At 34.2% G+C, this 13,272-nt stretch overlaps 1 protein-coding gene across 1 annotated transcript; it reads left to right on the forward strand.

Moving 5' to 3' along the window:
• Positions 1–553: 553 nt before the first annotated feature.
• LOC108322540 (histone acetyltransferase type B catalytic subunit-like) lies at positions 554–3,840 on the forward strand (the record flags this gene model as incomplete). The annotated part of the gene is made up of 8 exons (XM_052868390.1): positions 554–566; positions 1,572–1,696; positions 1,880–1,948; positions 2,064–2,102; positions 2,184–2,260; positions 2,397–2,496; positions 3,037–3,118; positions 3,219–3,840. Coding segments are annotated over 8 exons (987 nt in total), but the record flags the coding sequence as incomplete, so codon positions are not given.
• Between the last annotated feature and the right edge of the window lie 9,432 nt (positions 3,841–13,272).

A 13,272-nucleotide genomic window follows, 5' to 3' on the forward strand; every position in this document is an offset into this window, starting at 1 on the left:
TAAAGATGATGTTTCAATCACACTACTTTAAAATTATCATGTAAAAGATATTAAAAGAGACTAATAATATAGCATTTTTATGCATAACATTAAATCTGTCTAACAACTTCTTTCAGGCAAGTTATCATCATTTAGAATACTTTTTGGCGAAGGATCATAATTTTAATTCATGATAAAAGGATTTATTATCTTGTTTTATCATAAGTGGTATTGATGCAACGATTGACGAAGTTTCAGCATATATATCTTTATTTTTACAGAATGTAACTACGAGTGATGGCGGTGATTTGCTACCTGGCGATTGTTATCCAGATTGGTTAACCTTCAGCAGCGAAGGTTCTTCTGTGACTTTTGAAATTCCTGAAGTGAATGGGCGTAGCTTGAAGACAATGATGTGCCATATCCATTATTCTTCCTCAGACAGTATAACATCAGACGGCCTGAAAAATTTGTCGGTGATAAATCACACAAAGAGCACCATTCAGCTTTATAAGAGAAATGCATTAGCGTCGTTTGATGATGAGGAGTGGCAGAGGGTACTATCAAACATTGAGCCTGGAAACAAGGTGCAAATTATTGTTGTTTTCTGGAGCAGAATAACTGTTAACAAGACGTCAATTTATCTTATATATGAGGCAATTGATGAAAAAGTAGAGCACTATCATGCTCCAAATATGAATGTTCCTAGGTCGATCTCTCCCGGAGTGGAATCCATGGAGGACTTGAGGGGTTCTTCCGTTAAAAGCTTAACTAAACGCTTATTGAACAAATTCTTATCACGTAAATACTTTTGTAAAGGGAAAGTTGAAAAGTAGAAAAATCATGGTTAAAAGATGGTGAATGAGTGTTTTTATGGTTACTGCAAACCTTGTAACAGTGCTACCTTTTGCTCAGTCATGTACAACACCTATGCAAGGAGATGCTATGCTCTGCAGAGGACATTGTTGATGATTTGAAATATTAAAATTGCACCTTTGTTTTAAATATTAGGATAGAGTCCAATTTCAGGATTTCCAAATATTTTAAGGCTCTTTTTTATGGACTGAGCAGGGATAAGACAATTTCTTTTTCTCACCCCGGTTTCTTCATGTATCTCTATGGGTGTTAGAAAGGTCTTAAACACTATGCTTTATATTTTTGTCTATGGAATTTAAATATATGTTATAAAATACATTTATGGATTACAATGTCCAAAAATAAATTTTAAATTACTCTGGAATATATTTCTGGATTTTAGGTTTATATTATTTGGAATGTGTTTTCAGATTTTGCGGATTCAAAATAAATTTTTAGAATATGTAATTTAGATTAGGCTTAATACCTGTTTTTGTCCCTCTTTTTAAGGGAAATGTTCACTTTCGTCCTACCTTTTTCAAAAAGTTCAATTTGGTCCCACGTTGTGAAAAAAGTGTCCAAGTTAATCCTTTTTGGTCACGGCGTTAAATATTTAACGATTCTGCTGCCAGCTAGGAGTGTGGTGTGCAACGTGGCTTTTTACTTGCGTAACGTGGCAGTGACAGTTTAGGGTTTAACTGAGAACGTGGCAGTGAGATTAAAATTGTGATTGTTAGGGTTTGATTTGGGTATTTCGAAATTGGTCTTTGAGGATAAGCATTTTGGAGAACCTGCAAATCAAATTTGGGTGATCTTGAAGGTGAAATCTGCAGAGGATATCGAATTCCGCAAATCAAATCAGGTTAGAGGTTTTTCGAAAATGTTTTCATTGTTGTCGCGTTTGAGGGGGTTTAACTATGGGTGAAAGGTGAAATTGTTTTATGTGGAAAGTTGTCTTAGGTGCTATTGGTCCTGGCTGCATCATTGAATGTTTTATATGATACGGTGTCTTATTTTTTTCAGCTGTTTTGAATTTGTTTTACAGATTACCATCTGGGTTAGCAGCATATCTTTTTACTCATATGCTGATATTGCATTTCTAAGTTCATCTGATGTAAGTTCTGAAATTTTGACTAATGGGAAAAAGCATATGTATGTTCAAAATTTTAATTTGTTATGCATCAAGCATTATGACTGACTTTTTTTTTTAATTTGCTCAATTTTTTAAGCGAGGCAAAGGTATCACTGATCTAAAATCTGCTCTTCAGGTACGCATCAATATCACCTGGGGTGACCACTAACACCTTGTGCTCTGTCATGACATTGCCACTTGTTTATTGTTTGTGTAGACAATTTTTGCTGAGACTCTTGTTGATAGCAAGGATGAATTCCTTCAAAAATTTATGGTGGATAACGATTTTGTTAGGTATTTTGTCTTTATTATGCTGTACATTCAACACAAAAGCAACACACTTGCCATGCAAGTTTTCTTTCCTTAGTAATGTTTGGAAACTGATTTATAAAATTGGAGGGTTGTGGATGATTTTTTAATTGATTTGCAGAACAAACATCTCAGAGGGAGAAGTTTTGAAGCACAAAGCTTTCAAGGAGAAGATTTGTGATTCTAATCAGCATACAGATTCATCTGCTTCAAATGTTGAGGTTGTATTTACATTTAGGCTCAATGTATTGCTTTTTGGTCAAGAGTTAGGCCGTATGATTATCTTAAACAAATGTTTTCCAAATTTCTAGTGCAGTCTTGTGAAGTCTCAAGTAAATTTTGTTTCACTACATTGAAGGAGTGGAATATGTAATCGGCCTATGTTAGTGTGTGATGATGCTGAATTGCTTATGGTGGTTTATAATAACGCTATTCTTCTGGAAAACTTGCATGTCTGGTCAATTAAATTTTCTCCTTTCTTGGCATGAATAGATTTAGGCTAAAATGATTCTTGGAAAGTGAACTGTACCTGCCCACCTATTTGTGATTGTTATCGGTGATTTTTGCCAAATCTTCAGCTCTAAATTTTGATGGTTCTAATGGGAAAGTTCATCAAATAAGTCATGTGTCACACTTGTCTGTGGTGTTTTCATTCTCTGGTTAGCCAGTGGCCTAATGCGCTTATTATGTGACACTTGATATGCATATTTTAGGGGCATTTTGTGAAGATGAATGACATTTTTGTGTAACATCTGGGCCAGGTTGTCCGTTTGGTGGGAGGGAACATGGCTACTGGGCAACTTTACAGTCATCTAATACCCCTCACACTACTACTTGTTGATGGTAATTTTCACGTATTATACTACTTTATATGCCCTTGTTACAAACTGTTTAGATTGCATATTGTCGTAGCTGATATATTTTTACCTTGTTTGCCGTGTAGGAAGCAGTCCTATTGATGTTACTGATTCACAGTGGGAGATGTATGTTGTGTGTCAGAAGACAACTGATCAGCAGGGAGAGATCCAATATAGGGTGATTGGTTTTTCTGCTGTTTATCGATTTTATCACTATCCTGATGTTTCCCTTCTAAAGCAAGGAAAGCTATCAAAGAAAACACATTGTCCTCGACTTTTGCCTCCTCTCAGTGCTGTGGAGGATGTAAGGAAAAGTCTGAAAATTAACAAGCAGCAGTTTCTCCAGTGTTGGGAGGTTTTGATCTACATTGGCCTTAATCCTGTTGACAAGTACACGGAGAACTTTGTTAGTATTATTTCCAACCATGTTAAGTATGATATCTTAGGGAAAGATTATGGGACATCTGGGAAGCAACTTTTTGATGTACCAAGTGATGATCAGGAGATATCATTTGTCATGTTCAGGTCAGAGGCCAACGAAGCTAGTAATCACTCGGTAATTATTTAGGTTCTTTGTTGTAGGCTTTATTTTAAGATTCTCCTGTTGTAGGTTGTGAAGGACCAGTGATCTATTGACCTGTAATTACTGAGATTAACCAAAGCAAAGTCGATTGATTGACATTCAGTGGAGATTGTCCACTTCCAATACGTCTTGCTCGTACTTTTACCTTTGCAATTTATTTTCATCACTGAAAATCATGACACCAATTTTAAGAGAGACAAGTAGAGGTCGCCAAAGTTGGTCTTGATTTTTTATAATGTCAGGGGTCTGACATAATTACTTTCTTTAAGTTACTTATTCTATTAAGAGTTATTTTAATGTCCTAAATTTTCCATTTAAAAAGAATTTAAAAGCTAGGCTTAACCGTAAGCAAGTTTAAATAGACGTATTGAGTCCAAAAGTAATCTAATGATATATGATTAAGGGCTGAGTCAAGAAAATTGTTTGGTTTGTCCTGATTAATCATGTAATTGCGGATCTGGATTTGTTAATGTCTTTAAGCTACCCATTAATTAAAAAACATTATTGACTAGAAAAACAAATTATCATTTTTTTAGTTGAGTAGAAAATAAATTCACTACCATCCAAAGCGCCATATACATTTGTATATGGAAATATATATTTAAGAGATAAATTTTAAATTAAAATAGTAGTATAACTTTATCCAATGATAAAACCCTCTTGCACATCAATGCAATGGCGTCACTCGCTCTAATCCAAAAACTGATTCGTAGAGAAAAAAAAGAGAGAAATGGGATGAAGTACAAAGGAAAACAAATTAAACGAACAAACATATTTCAGACTGATTAATTTGCTACTCTCATCTCACAACATACTACCAATTTGAACATCATTGGCCTTACTCACATGACAATTTCTGGCTTCAGAATATTTGACTTGATCTCCTTGTGGGGCAAAACAACACCACCATTGCTGTAAATTTCATCGCATACATGGACATCTTCTCCGAGGATGGTCATGTTATCCACTCGAGCCCATTGACCAACAGTGGAATGCCACCCAATAATACTGCTGGATATACAGGCATGCCACTTAACCCTCACTCCTCGCATTACTGTGCAGCTTTTGAGTCTAACACCTTGTTCAATGATGCAGCCAGGACCAATAGCACCTAAAACAATTTCACCTTTCACCCATAGTTAAACCCCCTCAAACGCGACAACAATGAAAACATTTTCGAAAAACCTCTAACCTGATTTGATTTGCGGAATTCGATATCCTCTGCAGATTTCACCTTCAAGATCACCCAAATTTGATTTGCAGGTTCTCCAAAATGCTTATCCTCAAAGACCAATTTCAAAATACCCAAATCAAACCCTAACAATCACAATTTTAATCTCACTGCCACGTTCTCAGTTAAACCCTAAACTGTCACTGCCACGTTACGCAAGTAAAAAGCCACGTTGCACACCACACTCCTAGCTGGCAGCAGAATCGTTAAATATTTAACGCCGTGACCAAAAAGGATTAACTTGGACACTTTTTTCACAACGTGGGACCAAATTGAACTTTTTGAAAAAGGTAGGACGAAAGTGAACATTTCCCTTAAAAAGAGGGACAAAAACAGGTATTAAGCCTTTAGATTACATTTATGAATTTCATAATTTGAAAATATATTTCAAATTTTACAGTTAAGAATGTATTTATAAATTATTTAATCTAGACTACCTAATTTGAAAAGAAATTTTAAAATGTACAATCTAAAGCATATTTGTGGATTAAGAAATTTGAAAATATATTTAGAATTCTACACTTTGAAAATACTTTTGGATTGTATAATGTGGAATATATTTTGAATTTGGAAATGTATTTTAGATTGTAACATCTCTGATAAGTTTAATGAATCTGCAATTTGAAATATATTTTTTTTTAATTTCAGTTTATACCATTCAAAAGGAATTTATGCATTATATAATTTTTAATGATTTCAACTGAATAATTTGAACTTTTTCCACGTGGCAAGAAGGTATGGGAGTACTAAAAGAAATATAGTAGAGAAAGCTTTGGAAAGATCCCATTATTATTTGAATCTAGTTTTATGAGAAATCCATCTAAAATTTATTTTTAGGGGATTGCTTTTTGAACCCATAAGTTTCTCCTACACTTAATAGATTGTTTTAAAGACCAAATTATCATTAAATCCAATTTATATCATCCTCTTAGTTTGTTTTCTCTCAGTTATTCTTTCTTGTTCCCTACACTCTTAATGGTTATTAATGCTACAATCTATTAGTGTTGTCGTTGCCACCATCATTATTATTTTATTGATTATTGCCACAAATTTTGTTGCTTTTGTCATGAAAGGTGTGAGATTTACTTTCTTGATTTTATGTTTGAGGGTTTTTCACATGATCTAGATTGGTTGATTTACAAATTTCTTAAATAGTAGAATCTTGTAAGTGCTTTTGGAATTTGCAACACTGAAATGTTTTTAGTTTGTAGAAGTTTTTAGATTATACATCATTCTAAAGTGCTTTATATATTGTAAAAAATCTAGAAATTCTCTTCTAGTGTAATAAAAGACTTTTAGATTAAGTATTGAGGAAAGAACTTCAAGATCTAGAGTTTATTTTGGATTGTACGATTTAAAAGTCATTTTGTGCATAAAAAAGATAATATTTTGAATTATGCAATCTAAAAAGATAATATTTTGAATTGACAATTCTTACTCAGGTTCTGTTATCTATTATAGTATGGTAGCTTTATTTGTTATAGTTGATATTATATATTTGATTTCATCAATTTTCTCCCTCTCTATGTGAATATATCATGTCACTTCTCGCAACTTTTTCACTTGAAGTTGGACCTTGACTTGTGTTCTGGACACCACTAAAAAAACCTAGAAATCTTGTTCAATTAAATCTTGAATCAAAGGAAAAACATGTTAACCATACTAGAATTGTAATTGTTGACCCTCCTAACTGTAGTAGCACACCTAAGAATAAGGTATTCTATCTTTGTTCTTTATAACAGGTTTGTTTTACCATTGCACCAACGGTTGATGAATAACCTCTTCATTTTTATTCATTGTTTAAAATTGTCAATCTCCCCCTATAACTTTGCGGTAGTTCCACTAGATGATCACTTTGAGCTTTTATAAGTTGTGAAACATAGAAAACAGAATGTATGAAACTATTCTGGTAGTTGTAAGTTGAATGAAACTACTCCAATTTGTTGTAAAACCAAATAGGGTCTATAATATATGACTGCTAGTTTAGGATGGAGTCTATTAACCATGGTAGTGTTAGATCACTCTATCACTACCAGATCCAATGTCTAAATTCTCTTTCCCATTACGAATGTAGCAGGGTTTGTTTAGATCATGATGGTTGGATTGGATTTGAACTCTGACTCATCTCTCATATGTCGTCAGTTTAGAAACTTCAGTTGATCTAGACGTATAGGTTGCAATGCAGATAATTAATCATGTGCAAATTGCCATTGCTTGTTTGAGTAGGATTATGTGATGATTGATAAATTTATAATTGATATATAGTCTTTATTTTTGCAAATTTTTCCCCAAACCTTTTTTTGCTCCATAAGTCCGGTAGTGTATTGTGATTAATGCTAGTATATTGTGATTAGTCATGCATGAAACACGTTAGGAAGATTGGCCGATTAACCTCATAAGCTACTAGTCCAATCTTCAAGAGAATTTGGTTATGATCAAATAAATTTAGAAAACAACTTTTTAAACTTTAAAGTTCTTTCTACTTTTGTAGTAGTTGTCACTCGTAGAAAAACACAATCCCCAACCATGAACTTAAGAGGTTTCCTCTTATCATCATAAGATTTCCATTTACTTTGTGAAGCTTTCATCCTTTCTTAGATTAACTTAACCGTATTTATAGTCTGCTAGCAACTCAAGTCTTATCTTCCATGCTTCCCCGTCTTGATATCAACATTAAAGAGTTTTACATTTTCTTCCATATAATGCTTCATACGAGTAATCCTATGAAAATTGTTGTTGTAAGTAAAGTCTACCAAGAGTAACACCTCATCCTACCTCCCATGTTATTCAACACACATTCTCAACATATCTTACAATGACTATATAATTCTTTTGGTTTGTGTTGTTAGTTTCAGAATGATATCTACAAATCATCCTAAATTTATTCCTCAAAGTTTCTTGCAACGTTTATCAAAATATAAAAGTAAACCTTATATCTCTATCGCGATCTAATACAATACTAGTTGGAAGCCATGCATTATCACATTATATAATTGTGTCAACTTAGTCATAAACCCTGCAAAATATTCATCTATCCACTATGCAAAACCCTTAGTAAATAAGTAACACAATTCCTAGATATACAATCACATGTCCACTTGTCAAGAACTTCTAACTCCTACCTACATGCTAAAATAAATTAAGATTTACTTTTTATTATATTTGAGTGTTAACATATTTCAAATATTTTGCTTCAAAATTCAACATATGAGGATAATATGTTGCAAATACAATAATAGGTAATTTTAGGTTTATTTATTTACAAACTTTAGGTTATAAAAAAGATTTTAGTTATTAAAATTGTTTTGATTTGTTAGAACTAGTCAAATGTATTATGCTTAGAGCTATTATATTTTGTATACATATTTTGGATTAATTTCAAAACAAGCAATGTAAAGAAACTTCATATTATAAGTTGATTATGATCATAACCAACATAGAAGGTAGAGATCAGATATGAAAAGTATAGAAGGTAGAATTCCAGTAGTATAGAAGGTTGAAGCTTCATATCATTCATATAAATAAATGAAATTACATCTCATTTCTCGAGCCCATGTAAAATGGTATCAGAAGAAAATTAATTTTTTATCACGTTCTTCCGCAACCAATTCTTTTCCTGTCCAGATCTTCATTTTCTACCTTTCGTTCTTGGTTTTTCTGCCTTTTTCTTCTCCTTTTATGGCTACTCCCTCTGTTACTCTCGCATCGTTGCAAGATACAACACATGACTATTACATTCATCCTAATGAGAATCCTTCATTGGTGCTTGTTTCCCCGATTCTTGAAGGTCACAATTATCATGGATGGGCTCGCTCGATGTCTATGGCACTACAAATGAAGAATAAATTTGGCTTTGTTGATGGTTCCATTCCTTGTCCAGCTGGTACAGATCCAATGGTTCAAGCATGGAAGCGTTGCAATAATCTAGTTTTATCTTGGATCAATCATTCTGTTTCTCATGAGATTGCTACAAGTATTATTTGGATTGACTCTGCTGCTACGGCATGGAAGGATCTCAAAGATCGTTTCTCCCAAGGTGATTCTGTTCGAATTTCACAATTGCATCAAGATCTTTATTCAATGCATCAATCTGATCTAAGTGTTACTGCATATTACACTAAAATGAAGATTCTCTGGGATGAACTTTGCAATTTTCGCCCTATTCCTGAATGCCAATCTTCTGCTTCTTGTTGTGTTGTTTCTAAGACAATGAAGGAATATCGTGAAAATGATTGTGTTCTTTGTTTTCTTAGAGGCTTGAATGATAATTACTCTGTTGTTCGCTCTCAGATCCTTCTCATGGATCCCTTGCCTTCTTTACCCAAAATTTTTTCGATGATAATTCAACATGAGCGACAATTACAATCAGGAATTCTTTCTCAACCTCCAGTCATGGCGTCACAAGTTTCTCAATCTAACCCTTCTTTTTCTACCTTCAATGGCAGAGGTAAACCCTCTCCTGCCAATGATTATGGCCGGGGAAGATCTTCATATCAAGGTTCTCAGGCTCGTTATCAAGGTTCTCAGGCTCGTTCCTCAGGGGGAAGGTTTGGTGCACCTCGACAATGCACTCACTGTGGCAGGACAAACCACACCATTGATACTTGCTTTCTAATACATGGATTACCACCTGATCTCAAATCCAAAAGAGTCCACAATGTTACAACAGATTCTTCTACAGTAGTTCCTTCTTATAATAATTCTCCGGCACAGTCACATTCCGCAATTTTGGGACTTTCTCAAGAGCAAATTCATGGTTTATTGGCACTTCTTCCTCAATCTAATCCCACAATCCCACATTCTACTAATCTAGTGAGCTCTCATAATGCTTCCACTTCTTCCCAGGCTCAAGGTAATATCTATTCCAAATGGATTCTAGACACAGGTGCTACTGATCATATATCTAATTCTTTGTCTCATTTTATTTCTTATCATAGAATCTCACCAATTACAGTATCACTACCCAACAAGAACTCTTCATTTGCTCATTTTTCTGGCACTGTTTCACTTAGCCCACACCTTACTTTACATAATGTCTTGTTTATTCCTAATTTTTCTGTCAATCTTATTTCGGTCACAAAGTTAACTAAATCTTTATCTTGTAAACTTAACATTTCTGAATTTTCCTGTGAAATACAGGACAAGTCAACCCTGCAGATGATTGGCAAAGCTGAAGAAAGAGATGGCTTGTATGTCATGATAGTTCCTGCACCCACACCCCTTGGTTCACCAGCTGCTATTACTTCTGAGAATTCTATTGCTTGTTCTACAATAAGACATAACTCTATAGATATTTGGCACTATAGACTAGGGCATCCTTCTTTTTCTTGTTATACCAAATTACGCAACATGTATGCCACTTTACCCAATACAAAATACACGCATTGTGATGCTTGTCATTATTCTAAGCAAAGAAAATTACCTTTTCAATTAAGTACTACTGTTTCAAAAGCTCCTTTTGATTTAATTCATGTTGATATTTGGGGGCCCTATAGTACTTCTTCTGTTGATGGTTTCAAATATTTCTTAACTATAGTGGATGATATGTCTAGATACACATGGATTAAATTAATGACAAGTAAATCAGATACAAGATCACAACTTATTGGCTTTGTTTCTTATATAAAAACACAATTTGGCATTGATGTAAAAGCTGTTAGATCAGATAATGGTAATGAGTTTGCAATGACAGATTTTTATAGACAAAAAGGGATACAACATCAATTATCATGTGTTGAAACACCTCAACAAAATGGAGTCGTTGAGAGAAAACATCAACACATTCTCAATGTTGCTAGATCTTTAATGTTTCAATCCCATTTGCCCATAATTTTCTGGTCTTTTGCTGTTCGTTATGCTGTGCAACTCATTAATATTTTACCTTCCAAAGTTTTGACATATTTTTCTCCATCTCAGCTGTTACACAATGTTAAACCTGACATTACTTACTTACGAGTTTTTGGCTCACTTTGCTATGCTTCAACTCTTCAAACTCATAGAACAAAATTTCAACCTCGTGCAAGAAAATGTGTTTTACTGGGTTTTAAAACAGGAGTGAAAGGCTACCTTTTGTTAGATTTCAATTCTAGGGAAATTTTTCTATCAAGGAATGTAGTATTTTATGAAAATATATTTCCTTTTCTTACTAGTGACAAGCACTCACCTATTAATACACAAAATTCCTTGGATTTTGTCACCAAAATTATTTCACCTCCATCACCTCTTTTCTCAGAAGTTACTGATCAACCCTCTTTACCACTTACATCTCCTCCTTCTATTGTTTCCGACCCTGTTATTTTCTCTTCTCAGCCTGTTTCTGTTGAACCTATCACTGCTACTCCACAAAGGAAATCAATTAGGCCAAAACATACACCATCTTATCTGCAGGACTATCATTGCAACATGTCATCTACTTCTTCCGCCACTCAGTCATCCACAGGTACCTTATATCCTATCTCTTCATATCTATCATATGATGCATTATCATCTCTTCATAAATCATATGTCCTTAATCTTTCCCAAGTTAGTGAACCTAAAACCTATAACCAAGCCATCAAACATGATTGTTGGAGAAATGCCATGGATCAAGAAATTGCAGCTTTAGAAAATACCAAAACTTGGGTTTTGACTGATCTACCTAATGGAAAGCAACCTATCGGATGTAAATGGGTATACAAAATAAAGAGGCATGCTGATGGGAGTATTGAACGATACAAGGCAAGGCTTGTAGCCAAAGGCTACACACAACAACAAGGTTTAGATTACTTTGAGACTTTTTCACCTGTTGTCAAACTCACAACAGTAAGATTGGTTCTAGCTTTAGCAGCTTCCAAACATTGGTATTTACATCAACTAGATGTAACTAATGCCTTTTTACATGGGGATCTAGATGAAGAAGTATACATGTCTCTTCCTCTTGGTTATAAATCTGAAAAACCAGGACAAGTTTGCAAGTTGTTGAAGTCTTTATATGGACTCAAACAAGCCTCTAGACAATGGAATTACAAGTTGACAACTACTTTACTTTCTTTGGGCTACACACAATCAAAATCAGATTATTCACTTTTTGTCAAAAGTGATTCTGCTCATATTACCATCTTACTTGTTTATGTAGATGATATAGTTTTGGCAGGTGATGACATCCAGGAAATCCAAACTGTGAAGGCTCTATTGAATGCAAAGTTCAAGATTAAAGACTTAGGCCAACTCAAGTATTTTCTGGGCTTAGAAATTGCAAGATCTCAACAGGGCATTAATTTGTCACAAAGGAAGTATGCTCTAGAGTTACTAGAAGATGCAGGATTGTTGGGGTGTCAACCTGTTTCTACTCCTATACAGCCAGGCACAAAATTTTCCAAGACAGAAGGGAAACCCTATTCAGATGTGCAGGCCTATAGAAGACTTCTTGGCAGGTTACTATATCTAACCAACACAAGACCAGATTTATGTTTCGCTGTTAGTACTCTCAGTCAATTTCTTTCCAATCCTTTGGAAGATCACTATGCAGCAGCAATAAGAATCCTGAGATATATCAAGAACAATCCAGGACAAGGATTATTCTTTCCCTCCAACACAGAACATGCTCTCAAGGCTTTTAGTGATTCTGATTGGGCTGCTTGCCCTAACACTAGAAGGTCTGTGACTGGTTTTAATGTGTTCTATGGTGCATCATTAATTAGCTGGAAATCCAAGAAGCAAGGTACTATATCTAGATCATCAACCGAAGCAGAATATAGAGCTTTAGCTTCCACAACATGTGAAATTCAATGGCTTCTGTATTTGCTCCATGATTTGAAACAACCTCTACCACAACCAGTTTCTCTGTTTTGTGACAATCAATCTGCTATACAAATTGCACAAAATCCAGCCATGCATGAAAGAACAAAGCATATTGAAATTGATTGTCATCTCATAAGAGATAAAGTTCAAGCTGGTGTAATTAAGCTCCTGTCCATTCCTACTTCAGCACAACTTGCAGACATTCATACTAAAGCTTTGCATCCAGCACAATTTCAATCTTTGTTGTCCAAGCTGAGCATTAAGGATATATATGCTGCAGCTTGAGGGGGATATTAGATTTAATTTATTTTCCGTTCATATCTGTGCATTTATCTTCATATATTTATATTCTATTTTTATATTTGTATTCCGTTTATATATTGTTTCAAACAATTATATATATGTAAAATTGTACTCTCTTCTGATGGAATAAGAAATACAATTCCTATCCTTTCTTTTCTCATAACACATCCGTTAGATAAATGACAATACTTTATCAAATAAAAGATTTAGACAGGTTACACATAAGAAAGAATACAACAACTAC

This window comes from Vigna angularis, chromosome 9, assembly GCF_016808095.1.
Source record: "Vigna angularis cultivar LongXiaoDou No.4 chromosome 9, ASM1680809v1, whole genome shotgun sequence".
NCBI lineage: Eukaryota > Viridiplantae > Streptophyta > Magnoliopsida > Fabales > Fabaceae > Vigna > Vigna angularis.